The sequence below is a fragment of the Pollicipes pollicipes genome, unplaced genomic scaffold (genome assembly GCF_011947565.3).
Source record: "Pollicipes pollicipes isolate AB1234 unplaced genomic scaffold, Ppol_2.1 Scaffold_6686;HRSCAF=7923_pilon_pilon_pilon, whole genome shotgun sequence".
NCBI classification, from domain to species: domain Eukaryota; kingdom Metazoa; phylum Arthropoda; class Thecostraca; order Pollicipedomorpha; family Pollicipedidae; genus Pollicipes; species Pollicipes pollicipes.
Window position 1 is genome coordinate 16,905,671 of NW_023596921.1, and position 18,574 is coordinate 16,924,244.

Sequence of the window (18,574 nt, forward strand, 5' to 3'; positions counted from 1 at the left end):
TACTGAGAATGCGCTTTAGGGATAATGTCCTTGCCAGGAAATAGGTGTTGTGTAAAAACATCAAATTTATTTCCACTCTAGTGTCACGAGGCTTGCTGGCAGCGAAGCAAACGTTAAGGACAAATCAATGTGCTTCATTAGGCGTTTACCAAAACAAACACAGCCTCAAAAAAATTGCGTGTCATTTCATGCTGCTCACGAAAATGTCGTTCAATCAGGTCATCTGTAATAACGCGATGAAAAGTTACAAGGATTAATAACACTGCGGGCATCAACAAAGACATGTTCAGAACACAACAAACACAAGTCAACCGCAGTAACAACAGTTCTGACTCTATAAGAAGTGTTTGTTTCACTGGTGACTGCGTGGCGACTAGTGAAATTGCTGAGATTCCAAAACTTTAACAAACGGCGGACCGCGAACAATCAGCAACTCAAGTTCACCGGTCAGGTTATGGCCCACCACCGGCACCGTTTCCCCGATGATAGGAAACGCTCTTCACGGCAAAACGAGACAACGATTCCCAGTTTGGCCAGCACGGGACCCAAAAGAAGTGATGGCAAAACTTTGAGTACCGTGAGGCAGTTAAAAACGCCGTTCCAGTTCTGAAATAAGCTGACATGAAAGATTCCGCAAGCAGAGAAACATCTTCAGGTGCCGACACGATAATTCGTCGATTTTGTTTATGCCGGCCTGGCCATATATACTTATACTTGTACTTATATATATATATATATATATATATATATATGTATATATATATATACCCACTAATACTTATAACTAAGTAAGTAACTAATACTTATTTCCATCGATACATGTGTCTCATGAATTCATTTTGTGTGGATGTTCTCCAAATTACCATAGGATTTAGATGGAACGAAAAAATGATTCATGTTTTCTTCACATGACAGGTGTGCCAACGCTGAGAAAAGCAGTGATGCTTTTTCTCTCCTCACAGCAAAGGGACCACCACAATGTCTCTCAACGTGTTGGCTCATATTTCCAGCTGTTGAGCGAGTGGATAATTCAACACAGCTAAACACCTTGTCGTACCCGACTTCCACTGTTTTGATACCGGGCTAAAGACTACTCAGCCATTCCCAACTCTGCAGCGCTTGTTTTCATGATTAATTTCATAACTTGGGGGGGGGGGCAGTCACAATAAAACTGGATATGTCACGTAATGAACGCAGACCTAGTGACTATCATGTGTGTTAATCCTAATGGTAAAATGCATGAGCTAATTCTAGCTCCAATGGATGCAAAATGTTGTTGCCATCAGAAAGCAGATGCATGAAATCGTAGTCAAAACAGCCTAATCTTGCACGCATCATCCATCTTCCACGAAAGTGACACATCACATCCCTCACGCCGCGTGCCCGATATTATAAGCGGTGGGAAGAACGGTGTATCAGGCGAAGGACGGCTGGTCGTGTCGAGACGGACCGGGCCGCTCCTCCGCACGTCTCGGCGCCATCTCCTGCGCCGTTGCGCACTGTCATGATGGACCCTTTAATATGCGGGATAATTCGGAAGTCATCGAGACACGCCAGCCTTTTCAGGCGTCCCTACAGGAAGATGACTGACGGACTTGCCTCACGGGAGTGCGCCACCCGCCTGTGGACGGTCTCAGGCGACATAACTTCCGCGCAACAAATGGCATTTCATCCACAGCAACACCGCATGTCTCATGTACGTGCGTGCGTGCGTGCGTGCGTGCGCGCGTGCGTGCGTATGTGCGTGTGTGGGAGGGGGAGGGAAGCAGCAATAACCTGATTAAGTCTCTGGCTATGCGTGTTGCCGATGCAGTTCCGCTGAAGCTCGTTTCACAATTTTTGCCTCAGGACGTACCTCGGACTGAGCCATACTGCAAGATGCTAAGTGAAAAGGCAAGTAATTTCCCAGCCGTTCGGTTCAAACCGCCTCCAGCCCTAGAATTCTGTCTTTCCAACGAAAACGATGCTGGGAACTAACATAGCGCGAAACTGGGTTTCCTTTTTAATGCGTGGTACGGACGAATGGGCAGATAGCATTGCGCACCAGGAGAAAGCGAACTAAAGGCATCTATTGCAAACTTGATACTTGCTTCTCTACAAAGGCTTGGAATAATGACTGCGGCCCCCATCCTTCACCTAGCCCCCCCCCCCCCCCAGCCACCCACCCCCCATCCGCCTATACCTCGGCCGTCTGGCTTGTTTCTCCTCAAAATGTCTTGCCTCGGAACTGAGGGCGACGCACGTTCTGAAACCAAAGCGGTCCGATGGTTTCGGAACATCTGATGACGCATCAAGCTGCGACCTTTCATAATCCATTGGTTTTCTCAGCAACAAGTCGTGAGTTCGGTTGTCCGCAATTGGTTCTCTTGTCCGCTGAGCCGGCCCCGGGCAAAAGGGGGGCCTGTCCGAGCACCGTGTTCTCGTCGATAAATCATACAGTTGTGGACATCATTTAATTTACAACCGCAGGGCCTGTTCCGACCTTCCATGTCTAAGGCTGAAGGACTGTCCGGTCCTCACTTTGCGGGGATGCACATCTCGGAGACGGCGGAGTGACTATCGGGTCCGCCTCTTCAGCAGGGCGCCCTTTGAATCGTGTCGGGGGTTTTTATGATTTTTACAGTCTGAACTCTTCAGGAAGTATTAACCGATTCACACAGCTGACATGTCAGTGATCTTTAATCTGTTCCCCTCGATGAATCATCGTGATCTTAAAATTGTGTTTGAAATGGCGCTGGGTTGGTGAGACGGATTTGAATGCGAAGTAAAATGCCAAAATTTTGGCTTGAGGTTGCTGTACAGCATTATGATAATAATTCATTTAGTTTAGATGCCGCAAAATAAAGGCGCCCTTGCTCTCAGTTCGTGTATAAAAATGATTTGCATGGGTATTTCAGCTATCACAGAATAACAAAATCCGTTGAGTGCATCCTTGCATGTTCATAGTTTACTTGGTTTAAAAAAGTTTCACGACACGGGAAGCATTTTGGGCGACTAGGGAGGCAGGTGTCAACATAATAAGACGTGTCTTACAAACACCAATGCAAAAGCGGCTCTTAAAACACTCGCGTAACGTGCGAGAGTAACTACCTCGGACACAGCAGTAAGCTTAACATAGCGCGAACGTGTCTCAGTCAGGACAACAGTTTATTAGATACAGACTGCGGATTACAAATTTGGATTTAATCACTATGCACCACTGACCAATCAGTGTGGATTATTGACCAATGCTGAAACAAATGAAACAATCATTTGAAAACAAAGGCGTCCGTAAAAAAGAAAACATGTACTTTTGACAAAGTTGATTCCAGCATTTGGGTGGCACTTTGCAGGGGAAATAATAGTTTTTCTTGCATGACTTTTCTTTGTTGTGGACAGTCGCCCATTGTACCCACTCCCCTCCCCTTAGATGCGTCACAGCCAGAGAAACATAAGACACAATTGAGACGCCATTTTTGAAGAAAAATATTTTGAGACTGTGAATGGAAGCAATGTGAATAATGAATGGAATTCCACTGTCATTTAGTTATACATTAACTTCCAATCGCTATCAAATAAGTATTACTTATCAGCATTTCGAAGCTGTTTTGGAAGGCTTCTTAAAAAGCTGTTAGTTTAGGGTAGGCTGGAGAGAGCACAGTTGAGACATGAGCGGAAAATACATAGGGGAGGCTGGAGAGAGCACAGTTGAGGCATGTGCGGAAAATACATGGTGAAGACCGTGTAGGGAGACCAGGCAAACGGCAATGTCCCCAGCTTTGGCAAAGGTCCGAAAGCCGGCTGGCTCGAAAGTTCAAGCCAGCTTTGTGATTGCTAGCACTGAACCAAGAGGGAGGAAATAGCAAAGTCCTGGGGCGGGGCACGGGTGCTGTTTGCCTTAGTCGTTTGATTATTTTCTTGCCGCTGCCGCCATTTGCGTCCAACAAACAACAAATCAAGGTCGGCTGAGTCCGTAAATCTATCCACCAGAGGCGCTGCGTGTGCAGACCCCAGGGGCCGCAGCTGCAGTTAAGGGACACACAACTGCGTGTGCAGGCCCCAGGAGCCACAGGAGCCGCAGCTGCAGTTAAGAGACACACAGCTGCGTGTGTAGGCCTCAGGAGCCGCAGCTGCAGTTAAGAGACACACAGCTGCGTGTGTAGGCCTCAGGAGCCGCAGCTGCAGTTAAGGGACACACAGCTGCGTGTGTAGGCCTCAGGAGCCGTAGCCGCGGTTAAGAGACACACAGCTGCCCGTGTAGGCCCCAGGAGCCGCAGCCGTGGTTAAGAGACACACAGCTGCGTGTGTAGGCCTCAGGAGCCGCAGCTGCAGTTAAGAGACACACAGCTGCGTGTGTAGGCCTCAGGAACCGCAGCCGCAGTTAAGAGACACACAGCTGCGTGTGTAGGCCTCAGGAGCCGCAGCTGCAGTTAAGGGACACACAGCTGCGTGTGTAGGCCTCAGGAGCCGCAGCTGCAGTTAAGGGACACACAGCTGCGTGTGTAGGCCTCAGGAGCCGCAGCTGCGGTTAAGGGACACACAGCTGCGTGTGTAGGCCTCAGGAGCCGCAGCCGCGGTTAAGAGACACACAGCTGCGTGTATAGGCCTCAGGAGCCGCAGCTGCAGTTAAGGGACACACAGCTGCGTGTGTAGGCCTCAGGAGCCGCAGCCGCGGTTAAGAGACACACAGCTGCGTGTGTAGGCCTCAGGAGCCGCAGCTGCAGTTAAGGGACACACAGCTGCGTGTGTAGGCCTCAGGAGCCGCAGCCGCGGTTAAGAGACACACAGCTGCGTGTGTAGGCCTCAGGAGCCGCAGCTGCAGTTAAGGGACACACAGCTGCGTGTGTAGGCCTCAGGAGCCGCAGCCGCGGTTAAGAGACACACAGCTGCGCGTGTATGCCTCAGGAGTCGCGGCCGCAGTTCAGCGCCTGACGACGTCATTCCGCGTGGTCCGAAATTATCTAGCCGCTGCGGCAACAAGATCACCAAACTGAACCTTTGAGGCCTTACTGACGTTTAGCTGTTTTGGTTGTCTTGCCAAAGTCGCATGTGGCTGTATGCACATTGCATTTGCGTTCCTTCCGGACATGGGCAGGGCACTTCCACTCGATCGGCGTGTGAAAACGGATCGCCAAAACGAGCCCGACGCGCCATCCCCAAGTTTGCCGTCTCCTGATCGTCACGATAGAAGTCGCAGATGTGTGCCAGGTGTCCTTTAGAATTCATGCAGGGTACGCAGGACCGAGGTTTGCACGCTTGGAACTGAATACGCCCCACCCTTTCCCGCCCCTCTGCAGAGTCGTTAAGCCATATTCCATAAATTATACTGCACATCTTATTGCGTGAGCTGGGCAACTATTTAGCTTTCTTGTCACTTTCAGACAGTCTTCGACACCTACTTTCGCTTTTGCCGCCTGACAATTGATGGCTTTCCCCATGGCACACCTTTTCTCCTTTCTTTCTATTTGAAACCAACTTTGATTCTCATCAGCCCGAGACCGGACTTTTGCGTTCTGAGCTTTACACGCCCTTACACGCTTTTGTATCGGTATGTTCTCTGCCTTTGGATACCCTCTCCATTGTTGCGTTGGGATGAAGTCATCCCACCGGGCACCCTTGGTAGATTCAGCGGAAGAACCTGTTCGCTGATCGCTGCCTGAGCGCTAGCGGCGAGGAGAGGGGGGGGGGAGGGGGGGGGGGGGGTGGTCGACGGTCTGGCATTGCTTCTTGTTGTTTGCTAACTTCGGAGACGACACGTTGTGACCATGGAAGACTCCTATAGCCTTCATCGTCCAAAAAGTTCCGTCGGGTGACTACATTCGTGCTGTTTTGAAGCTCATGATTACGTCCGCCGGGTTGGCTCTCTTTGTCCACAAATTCCTCGCAGGGCAACGAACCCGCGGATGGAATGCGCTCTCAGGCTGACACATTATCCAGGCGTTTTTCTCCACGTAGCACTGCGTTTTCAGCGAGCTGAATACTGGCCTGTCTAGAGGCTATGTCTTTTGCGTTGTGAATGACGTCAGAGTGACGAATGATACGCCTTGGCACTTTGCTAGTCGAAAGACACGGAAATTCATGAATTTTATTATTGCCCGTTCCAGTATGGCTGTTATGAGATGGAGTATCTCACGGCGTGAGGGATGACTTAGGGGAAGTTGCTTTGGATCATCCAGCTGGACATGTTCGACCGGGGAGCGCACACCGCCCCCTGCTGGTTAACGCCAAGAGCCTCCAGCTTCAGGGGGCGACCACTCGCCTCGCGCCCGGCAGAGGTCAGCGGAGGTCAGCGGAGGTCAGTCGGACGGCCCGAGGCGAGATGCCGGCCTTTGATGTCTGCCGGGGCCAGCACTCTGCCCCTTGCTAATACAATCGCATGTCCGAAGGGCGGATTAATGCGATCATTGGGCATCTACCGCCGCGTTTGGCGCTCTGCAGCCATCGGCGACCGGGGATGTCACTAAGGCCGTTCGCAGCCATCGGCCATCAGCCATCAGCCATCAGCCATCAGCCATCAGCCATCAGCCGCTGGTGCGCTGGCAGTTGGCGCGCTGCGCTGTCGGGGCGCTCTCAATTGGGGCGTTACTCCTGCAGATGTAGACTGTCAGCGCGTCTAGAAGATTCGAACCGGGGGGGGGGGGGGGGGGCTCGACTGACTGACAGGGTCGGCAGTGGGGACGCCCATGGTGTGACGGCACGCTTATCATCTTCTTTACATCGGTGCCGTGCAAGTTTCGTTTTACACACTCAAGGGTAGTTACGGGTGCGAAATCAAAGCACGGGCATGGAGTTATTTAGGTGAGTGATGCGTCTTTCGAACTAATTTTGCAAGATGTAACGTTCTGGCTTTCCACACAAAGAGGACAATTAGCTTTATGGTGGCACAAATTGCTCTTCGTTATGACATTTCATTCAGCCACCAATGGTTATTTGAGCTGCGTCATTTGTATCTGTCCTGTGATGACACTACCCAAGTGTTACATGGCGCGAAAGAGTAGACCTACGCAGTGTTGGTGTGCTTATTGCATTACTTTTACGTGCCAGTAGACCAGCAGGATTATGAAGCCACAGGTTGACAAGTACTTGGAAAGGAGCACTGGACAAAACTTTGTTGTACAGGATTTCTAGCCCAACGTTGTGAAATGTTTAAATTGTTTCAATCAACGTCGATGTTCTTCGGACCAGACCAAGCACGGGGTTCGATGTCTGCTGCGACATGATGTGTTTACCTTAGTGGGCACAAGAAAGCAGACATTGCGTGTTATTAGAAGCACATTCAGCTGTTGAGTAGGCACACGAAAATCTCCGTAAATGGACATTTGGGCTGATCTAGTGGAAGGGGCGCAATTCACAGAGGCACAATCTGGTGTGCTTACGGCAGAAATCAGGCAATTTCTCTTGAATCTTTTCTTTCTTAGCTACCGACACCAACTAATATTGGAAAGAGTAAGCCGAAACGGATTTAGCTGCTAGTTTTTCATCAAACTACGGGATGGTTAAACTAGATGGCACTTTCAGCTGAACAGCCAGAAAAACCCCCATGCACATGTGAAACACTCTTCTTAAAGAAAGTGTTCCATATTGATATGGGTTTTCAACAGAAATATCCACCCTGAAGACCTTTTGGTGCTGTTCACAATCCTGCCTTCTTCAGATCTAAGCTCCTCTAGGTTCTGAGCTACACGCCCACGACAATGGGGAAATGTACATCAGGGAAAGTATTTCAAGTCACTTTGGCATTCATGACGTCACAACGACGTCATTCAAATCCCGCCATTCCATAAGCCATGCGGTGATCAAACCCAAATGAAATGTAGGCTTCCAACCAACGTTGTGCAAGGTACGACGACGTCACCAGACCATGACGCCTCGGCTGCCGTGCTACTGACCTGCAGTATGTTCCAGTAGGGCACGATCTGGGCCAGCTGCTCGGTCACCTCTGAGCAGCCGGTGCCTAGCAGCGCGATCATCTTGCTTGACTGGCGAGTGTGCAGCGCGTGGAAGAAAGCATCCACCCCGACCCCGGGGCTGCACTGAAATCAAGAAGAGTGTTTCACTGCTAACTTAGCCTATCAGTGCTGTGCGGAAATGTTAGCATGAAACATGTTCGGATATTTTTACTTGCTTGTTGGTCAATCATGCGTTATATATTTGTGCAGGACATGCGGTTCACACGGTCATGACTAGGCTCCGGAACATTTTGCCCTGAAGCGTGCGTTCAAAAGTTGAATTTGGTGATAACTGACGGAATCTGTCTGGTATCTGCAATGAAGACATAACGTTAATTCCCTGACACCTGCGGCGGAGAATGCTAGCAGTATCTCAGGATCGCCTCCGCAAACGCGTTTCTCTGCCTCTGAAAATACGCCGTTATGTAGCTACTCCAGCTTCCATGCCCTAGAACTGTATGTTCGCTTTGCAGACTGATGATATTGTTCGCCAGATGGTGCAGAAGATTTAGCCCAACTAGCGGGACTGGAACCCTTATCTCTGGACGGCGTTCCAGCACGTTACGCCATATGTGTCCCACGACTTCACCGCAAGTGTAACTTTGATGTTCACGTCGCTGATTGGTAAGTATGTTAAGGGGATTATTATAGTTGGGAATATATTCCAACTACAATACTCCCCTTGCCCCGGGTACGCACACCGCCTGGCGTTTACAGCAATAGCTGTTACTTTCCTCGGACACAAGGGACGCAATGTTACAACATGCAATAGTGCAATACAAAACTACATAATAAAATGCAACACATTAGAATGGCAGGGGCGGTTCAGGAGGTTCCGAATGACGAAACAGGAGCATCCCAAAATTTGTGAAGTGCATTCTTCATCACAAGTTTTGGAATGTGCTGCCAAAGCAAACGAGCGCTGCCGTTTAAAGGCGTTCGTTTCGTTATATTCTACGACGCGCAAATCAACCCTGGTAAAGCTCAACCAGCGGCTTCCGCTGGGTTAGCGGTTGGCTATCACCACGGCTTCTCTATATGATGGAAATGCCAAGCCAGTCATGTTGCCTCCACCTCCGGCGTTGTATCCCTAACTATCTCAACACCGCCGCAATTCTTCGGTAGCGGTAAGTTCCTGCCTTGGTATACAGTTTACAGTTTGCCGAATAGTCACTGCCGCGGCATCTCTGATAGCGTCCAGTATTGCTTTGTAAGCTACTCAACCATGTACTCCCCCACCCACGATCGTCTTCGATCTGCAATCCAAAATTTCGTGCATTGGTGCTATTCAAGTGAATCGGCGTTCTCCTGCAAATGGGAATCTCAAGAGCTATCATTGCTCTCGCAACAAAGAGCATATCTGTTTGACATGCTTACTAAGACTTTAAATACAATGGGACTTGGCTACCGCTTATGTCCTTCCATCACGTAGACAGCTAATGGTATCCCAGTGGGTTTAGAAAGGGACCTCCCGATGAGCGCCAAGCGCCCACCAATGCACACGTCCAGTCGTCAGGCCGTACGTCAAGCTCGTACATGCGCGCTGTGAAAATATCAGGCTCTTACTGCCCTCTGTTCAGCCTGCGCACAGGTCAACACGCAAAAGACGACAAATACACGAGCACACATGTTGGTAGATGGTAAATTCTGTGGCGGCCTCTTATATCACAGCCTCATTTAAACAATGAGCCAGTGCGGAAATGCCGTGAACCTTCACATTCTAACCGGCCCCATTCTGCGGTCCAGGGTCTAAACCTGCTGTGGCAGATATCTGACTGCTTGCGTGATAGTTGTACTCGTGTAGACTTTGCTCGTGCCAACCCTTCCCGCGAGTCCAACAAAAATAGATCTTGTCAAACTACAGTTCCTGTTTTGCAGTCAGGTACACACACCAACACGCACCACCAACTCACACCACAGGGTGCCGGTAGTGTAGTGGTTAACGCGTCTGCGTTAACTACTGCGCGTATGGGAAACTAGAGGTACGGGATTCGATTCCCCGCGGTGCCCGCCCTTCCTGCCAGGGCGCGAGGCAGGCGACGCCATATAGCCTCAACAGCTGAGTGCGTCGTAAAGCCCCAATGACACACACACGCGCACACGCACACGCACACGCACAACACACACACACACACACACACACACACACACACACACACACACACACACACACACACACACACACACACACACACACACACACACACACACACACACACACACACACAACTCACACCACAGACAACACGCACACGCACCAATACTCACACCACAGCGTCCGCTCACACAACCAACAGCGGTCTCGCGTCTTTGATCCCAGGGAGAGAATATGAATCTACATGTCACCAATGACACGGCTTTAATACTATGCGCCTCGGAAATGGTTCATGGTCATAGGGTACAGAAATGATGTGATAGTGAACCAATGACAAGCGAGTACGACATCGTACGACCGTCAGCCAAGCCAGTTACAAAGTAGGGCAACGCCTTGCGATCCCAGAACTCTATGATGCAACTGACAGCTGGTGAGGCACTGAAGGTGACTTTTTAAAGGAAGTATCGAATAGTATTACGGAAGCCAGGCCTAGTTTAGGTTCGGACAGAACAAATGGCATGTGGTGAGAGAGCTTTTTCCCAGGAGGTTTAGAGGTACTCTCATGCTTTTTCTATCCTAGACCTTTGGGGACTCTAGAGACTTTATAGCATAGATATGACAATAGTATTAGCCTTATTCCTCGGAAAAAGCAGGAGAATGGCGGCACAGTTAGGTTGATATTTCGGTAACGTGCCTTTCTCGAAACAATATGAGAAGAATAGAATAGCACTTCTGCTATTGTTTCTAGAAAAGCGTGTTGCCGAAATATCAACCTAAGTATGTCTCCACTCTCCTGGTTTTTCCGAAGAATAAGGCCAGTACTACTATCTTACGTATGTGACTTATGTTCCTCGCTAATACACTGAACAACTTACGACACTTTGTAGCACAAGACGTCTGAGACGTCTGGATGTTTTTAGAATTCTGGAGACATTTACAGCCGCAACATATAGCGTTGTTATAGCTGCTTCTGAAGAAGATCTGATTCTTACAAGAAGCAACAACTGGAACATACAATTTTGCGTGCAATTTTCAGCATGACAGCAAGATCGGCGATGTTTGCACAGTTTGCTTTCATGTTACCCGGAATTAGACTGACGCTCCCCTCCCCTCCCCCCCAGGGATTTGCTCTGCGAAAAGCCTAGCCGCAGTGAGCGCGATTTTAAAATCCGGTCCGGTGCTTACCCACGACTTTGCGAGCTTTCGAATCTCATACATGCAATTGGAGGATATATCCGTGATCCGCAGATTTCTGCAATCTGAAGAGCTGTATTTCCCACGGTCGCTTTTTGTTGATATTGGTTGTCCGGAACCAATACAACGCGGATGAAGAACGTGCTTCTGTGCTATTGACTGTTATATTTCCAAGCACCACAAGGCTTGCTGCTTAGTTCTCCGACGATGACATAACAGTGGAGCTTAATCTTTCGCGCCCCTTACAAACCCCTCCTCCACGTTCATATCTAGCAGTGTGGCCATTACGCGCGAGCATGTCTTCGACCCCTCCCCCCCCCCATCCCCCTGCGCACACCGTTACGCGCCGTGATCCACCCTTCACTCTGAAGCCGCTGGTGATTGTCGTTGGTCGATGGTGTGCAGAGGTTGCCAGCGCGACGCAGCCCGCTTGGAGTGAGACTGATGTGATGAGTGGTGCGCGTCAGCATAGCCACCACGTGACGCGGCCCAATCGTCAATGCGGCTCGGTGCTTACTGCGCCCAGGATGCCGCCGACCTCCTTGGCCGCTGGCAGCCGTTCTGCGGTAATGGAGAGCCGCAGACGCGCCCACCGCTCTCAGACCCGTCACACACTTAATCACATGCCAGGAGCGCCGCTTGGGCGCAAATGAATGGGCAGAGCATAGTAAGTTAATTTTCCTTCCCGTCTCCTATATCGATATGGGGGCTTTAAAGACAGGTTTGCTCTGTGTCATCATTACCAGCGTCATCACCACCAGCGTGACTCGGCACCGGGCCGTCGGCTCGGTGCAGGCCGGGGTGGGCCGGCACGCCGCCGACGTCCCGGGGCGCCCCCTCCCCCCCCCCCGCCCCACCCGGCCGTGGTTATAGGTCAGGGGTGGGGGAAGAACCCAGTCCGCCGGTGCAGCCCGCCCGGCTCGTTGGCACGCAGCGCGGCCGCCCTGACGGATGAGGTGCGACACAGCTCCGGACCCCGCCGCCTGCCAACAGTCACGGCGTCACGAAACGCCGGCCATTAGCCGCCATCCGACCGGCGGCCGCTTGCTTCCGGCACCGGTTGGTGAGCTGCGGCTGCTAGCGCCTCCAATGAAACGGGCTGGCAGTCTAGCGCCAGCTATGGTGACACGAAAGCGGGACATAATCTTGTTATTGCAAATTTATGCATTACAAATGTCCTCTGCGTTAAAAGGCCGATGGATCGAGCGGTTGGTATTTGGTAATGTTTTTGAAAAAGCAAAACCGATACTCCGAGAACAAAACCGTTATATATTTGGGGGTCGGAAGACTACCATGGTTCTTGCAAGTGCAAAAACCACAGTAGTTGAAACTACGCTTGTACCCGATGGGCATTTACACAGACAAAGGGTTATGCAGGGCACGCATATGCACACGCATACGGTTAGGCGACATATTCACTCAGCTGCAGCATTAGCTTATTCTCTCAACTGAACAAAGCATTGGCCTTTCTGGGCTCAATTAAAGACAGAGGTCGGATATGGGCGAAAATATTCTGATAAGCTACAACCCAGTATTCCGTGGTTGAGCCAATGTAGCACATGTGTGCTTGTGAAAAATTTAGCTAACGAGCAAAATAAGCGGCAGAAAATTTGTAAGCTGCCACCCAGTCACTTACTACCTAACCCGAACGAATTGTCGTCGAAACTACATTGGCGTGTAGCTTCATGGTCATCCAGATCAAGGAGACGCTACCAGACACTTGGCCCAGCGTCAGCGAAGGTGGACACGATATAGGCTATACGTCACCGATGTTATCAGGGATCCCTCGTCAGCTCGCAGGGACAGCTGATCAGGAATGTTGTTTGCGCACATCGGCACCACCGCAAGTGAGGAGCTTACGCTGGTGATGACTCATTAATTGAGATATATATATATATATATATATATATATATATATATATATATATATATGTATATGTATATGTCACATGAAATGAAATGAATACTCTACACAAATTTTGACGCGCGAAATAGGTCATTTTGTAGCATATTAAGCATTGCGCTGTTTGCCTGCTTGAAACGTTAAACCGTCTAAAACGAATATAATTGCGAGAAGTCTGTGTTTTGAAGGTTTTGGGCAGACTTTGTTCACAATTTATAGGACAGGTAGACTGTTACTGATGAAATATAACACGTCGCGGACCTGATTAGAACGCATACGAACATAAACCCCGCCAATAGCCAGTTTCTCAAAGCGGAAGTACAATCTTACGCCAAGTATTAATGTGTACTTTCGATTTTACAAACTACGCATTGAACCAGTTTCTCAAAGCCGTCACGTGACCTTTGTCGTAGTTTGTACATTTGGCAGTGGCGTAGATTTGTGCGTCCCGTTGCCAAGACAACGACCACCAAACTTGAAATAATTCTAGCAGCCATAAACAGACGTCTTATGTTTTGAGTATGTGTTAACCTTCACCCAAACTGCCATCGATTAAGACAAAATAATATATAAGTTTTCAGTTGCCTGGGTCGACATCAAACCAGCCACGTAAGCTTACTGTTTGGGGGATATTATCTGCAGCTACAATTATGACGCTTTGGTTGAAATGCAACGCTTATCAGGATATGAAAGCAAAGGGACACGTGCCGGCGGTGCAGTGGCTAACGCGTCTGGGTGCGGGGTTTGGTCACCCGTGGTGCCCGCGTTTCCGCCAGGATGAGAGGCAGTTGACGCCACCTAACCGAGGCAGCTGAGTGCGCTCTAAATCCCCAATGACGACCATGAACAAAGGAAGAGTACGCTTGGCAGTGCTCAAGGATAGAGAGAGAGAGAGAGAGAGAGAGAGAGAGAGAGAGAGAGAGAGAGAGAGAGAGAGAGAGAGAGAGAGAGAGAGAGAGAGAGAGGAGAGAGAGAGAGAGAAGAGAGAGAGAGAGAGAAGAGAGAGAGAGAGAGAGAGAGAGGAGAGAGAGAGAGAGAGAGAGAGAGAGAGAGAGAGAGAGAGAGAGAGAGAGAGAGAGAGAGAGAGAGAGAGAGAGAGAGAGAGAGAGAGAGAGAGAGGGAGAGAAGAGAGAGAGAGAGAGAGGAGAGGAGAGAGAGACAGCTCCCCCGTCCGCAAGAAGATTGTGTGTGACCATTTCTCGTCGACTGGCTATGGTAGTGCGGCACCAACTTTTCAGCAACACCATTTAGTTGTGTCGACCAGCTGCGCGTTTTTTTGCCCATCGACCGCGCTGTGTTTGTAAGTCTCCGGGCTACGTAATAAACAGAGCAAACACGTTTTGTGTATATGTGTGGGCTTGTGGCGCTTGTGGAGATACGGCAGAAAGTAGGGCTGGTTTTGGTGGCAATGTTGTCCATAATTGATAAATTCGGTGAAGGAAGCTTTCTTCCATTCATCAGCTCCTTCCTTGTTCAGGTTCATCCTAAAATGTTCCATTGAAGGAGGCTTTATTTTGCATAGCGATTGTGGACGAGATCATGTGAATAGTAAGTACATAATGCCTGTGCTTATTAAGCATATCCTGGGCATTGAAGGTGGGACTGTCAGACCTTAGCCTTCAGAGCTTAAGGGAACATGTGAAGTAAACACGAACTATCATTGAACACTGAAAAAGGGCCATTCATGGATCCAATCATAAGCAGCCTGCTGTACTTGTCATTGGGAACAGGCTCTCTATATGGCTGATCATTGAGAGTATGTTTCTATGATATGATTTTATGCAGGCTAGCTGCTGCTGTATGGCATAGCGATGCACAAGATGTGTGCAGCTATGTTATCCAAATGAACTCAATTTTAGAGAATAATCCTTGTGTCATGCTGTGCTATTTTGATAGCATTTATTGCACATAATGTCCCCAACCAGGGTAGGCACTACAGGCGATGCTGCTGCACATGTCTCACTTTCAAAGTGTCTGGAATACAACTTGCATGGACATGGAATGTATGGTATACATAACAAGTATTGTGGCTGCCACACAAATTTCTCTCAATTGTGATGTATTCTGATGTTCTTGCAAAGGAAGCTCCTTGACCACGCAGTTTTGCTTTATCTTTTGGTCTTGGCATGCCCTACCTAGGGCTTCTTGCCTGAAAGACTGGAACACTCACTAGCTTAGCTTAACTGAGCTTAACTGCTTACCTTGGGGTTATTGGTGATCAGCCGTAGCCGGTAGCTGGGCACCAGGCGGTGCCTCGATGCGCTGCTTACCTTGGTGTTGTTGGTGATCAGCCGTAGCCGGTAGCCGGGTACCAGGCGGTGCCTCGATGCGCTGCTTACCTTGGTGTTGTTGGTGATCAGCCGTAGCCGGTAGCCGGATACTAGGCGGTGCCTCGATGCGCTGCTTACCTTGGTGTTGTTGGTGATCAGCCGTAACCGGTAGCCGGGCACCAGGCGGCGCCGGTTGACGTGCTGCAGCGCCAGCCGCGCCGCCGCCAGATCGGCGCGCCCTTCCAGCGGGCCGCGACCGCAAGCCGTCGCGCACCGCGGCGCGTCCAGGTCGAACAGGCCGAGCACGGAAAGCGGGTGTCGTGGGCGGCCCAGCTCGGCGGCGCCCCCAGCGGTCTGCAACAGCGTCAGCAGCAGCAGCCGCAACGGCAGCAACAGCAGCAGCGGCGGCGGCACGGTCATAGCGGCCGCCCATACCAAGAGAAGGTCGCCCGGCCTCAGTCCCACCTGCAACATGGAGAGCCCGTCATTCCTAACGAGAAGAGGAGACGAAACGCATATGGTAGTGGTAGGGGTGATCACATCTGCTCAGTTTGGCAGCGCAGCGGACTTTAGCGGGAGAATCCTGAGTTTGATTCCCGGAGGATGTTACGTCCGCAGGTTTAATGCACCGCCGTAGTCGCTGGCGCTCCATAGATAGGAGCCGCAGCTGCTGATGAGAGCATGTGGTGATCCACATAGGATAACGTATGCTGAAAGCCGATGACGACTGCCACGCAATGAATGACGCCGGTTGCCATTAAATGAGCCATGGTGCCGAGTGTGACTTGAATTCAAGTCTTCTGGCGCCGGACTCTGGTCGCTGGGGCGGCAAACCACGGCGCGTCCACCTGTGCCGCGGCCATTGCCGCCCCACGAGAGCCACGTCGCATTCGTCTCGCGTCTGTTCATCGATCCCGGGCCAAACGACACCCGCAGCGCCGGCAAACATCGGGCCGTGACGGACGTAGCGCAGTCGAGACAGAGGCGGTGCCCGGCGTCACCACCACGCACCGCCCGCCGCCACCGGTGACGCGGTGTGGTGACCCCTCACAAGGAGATGATGTGAGGCGCGCGCTTGGCAGTCACACTTCAACATGCATTTACCACATTGTGGACGACGGGTAGATTGCCGCGATCGTCGTCTGTCTTCGAGAGCTGCGTAACATCATTGTAGGGAGATTACAGGTGGTGATGGTTGCTTTTCATCGACAGTTTGCGATGGAACCCACTCAACGTGCTGTGTACTGTTTACACCGAAATTGTTGTGGTTCAACGTAGCATATGCCCTAATGTCACTCTTAATATTAGTTTATAATTATGCAATTACATTCGGTTACTCTAACTGCGGCTTCTCATCATAGAATTACCTTCGGTTGTTTTAAAAGGGCGTCAGACCCTTTTTTGGTTTTCAAAAAAACGCCTGCATGCTTTTCGACCAGCCTTCATTTGTTGGTAGCATTGAAAAGTTAATTTATGGCTTAGAACAACGATAATTTAATAAAATGACTCTTCTCATCTACGGTATCGATGGTTGTAAGCGCTGAACGAGTGCGAACGCAGCTCTTTAAGAAGACTATTGCACCAGTCAGCGGAACGGAACTGTCTCGACCTGAGCGTGTGACAATGACGCGTCCGAAACCCTGTTCACAACGCACAACCGGAATAAGCCACCTAGGTGACTTTCATGGGTGATCCCAGGTTTGTGTTACTGATAAGTGTAGTAATGCGATACAATTCGTTTCATAGCATGTTTTCTTCATTGCCCAACTAAAATGTTCAGGTGTTGTTCCGTAGTACTTGTCCAGCAAAATTTGCTGCGCGAACTACCCTGACTTCCACTCTGACAACCAGCATGGGCCTTCTTCCGCCCCCGCGCGTCTGCACTGGCCACCGTAGCCCAAAAGTGGCCAGATTGTAAGCTGCCTAGGTGGGTCACGTTTTCAATCGATCTTTGAGGAAAATGAAAAGGTAGCTCGAAGAATGCGATCCACTGCGGATGAAGCGGAAAAAGCATTGCGTGTATCTTATGATATCTTGTTACGAAAGCTGGCGAGAGCGCTGGTTATGAAACAGGAGGATCGATGTTTGATTGTGTTGTAAGGTATGATTTGCTTTGCGACGTGATTCCATGCGATCGTGTGGTACACAATTCAGCGATAATTTTCAATTCATCGGTACCTTGCTTGCCTCAATTAATCGTCCGCTGCGCTGATATTGCTGTCAGACTTTTGGTCACATAAACAGAGGATGGTGGCTGGCAATTTATGTAGTAATGGCATCCCTTGGTGCTCAAATGGGAGTTGGTTGGTGTTCGAAGGAGAAGTCTCTCTTAAAGTTAGGAAGACATTTCCGAAGTCTCAGCTCACCAGAAGACTCGCAGTTTTTTATGATTTGCTATTGAAACCTTGTATGGAGCTAGAATATCGCGGATATTGTGTTGCATTATTTTTGTCGGGGTCTTTGAGTGCTATAAATTGTGGGGAAAATTTTAAGTTTTTACAATGCTCTCATTTGGAGGGCCAACAAAAGTGGAACAGTATGTTCAAAATTGACACTGCCATGCTGTGCCTACTTTAATTTTTTACTACAGGACACAACAAAATTGTTCCCCAAAACCAGGAATCAAGATGAAATGGCTGATTCTGCTCCAAAGGGATGGGTAACTTACAGACACATGAATACAAGGGCGGTCCTTTTTTTGGCAATTTTGTTATGAGATGACAAATGTGAACTTATATCAAGGTAGAGTCAGGAACATGATGAGAAGCAGAAAAGTTGTACGAGAACTGGCAACGCCTTTAGCTTGTGCACACCATCCAAGAAGAACGAGGACTTCCTGCCCAATGCTAGAGCCATTTTCAGGTAAGGTTGGCGATTTTGTGGTGCCTCCCCAATTATAGCACAGCAGCAATCATAGTGCTGTGCTCAATCTGTATAACTGAGCACAGCACTATATAATATGTTGGATTGTGCAGTAGTTATATCATTTATTAACCAACAATTGTCACACCGGGTGGTCATCATCATTTCCATGCTTGCGTCAGATGAGACATGCCTGCTATTGCAATTAAACCATAATTTTCCTTCGAAAATAAAACGTACTGTGTAGAAACTAAAACGTACCAAACGACTCTGCGTCTTGCAGGGTTCAGCAGATGCACTACAGGGAACCACAATGGGAGGG

At 49.6% G+C, this 18,574-nt stretch overlaps 1 protein-coding gene across 1 annotated transcript in view; it reads right to left on the reverse strand.

Annotated features, from left to right (window-relative positions):
- Nucleotides 1-16,299, reverse strand: part of LOC119107977 (gamma-aminobutyric acid type B receptor subunit 2) — a 100,801-nt gene extending 84,502 nt beyond the window's left edge. Inside the window, exons 1-3 of the mRNA XM_037231565.1 lie at nt 16,225-16,299; nt 15,529-15,744; nt 7,869-8,012 (exon numbers count right to left, since the gene is read on the reverse strand). Coding sequence (XP_037087460.1) covers nt 7,869-8,012; nt 15,529-15,744; nt 16,225-16,299 — 435 coding nt within the window. The remainder of the gene's footprint in view (nt 1-7,868; nt 8,013-15,528; nt 15,745-16,224) is intronic.
- Nucleotides 16,300-18,574: the final 2,275 nt, after the last annotated feature.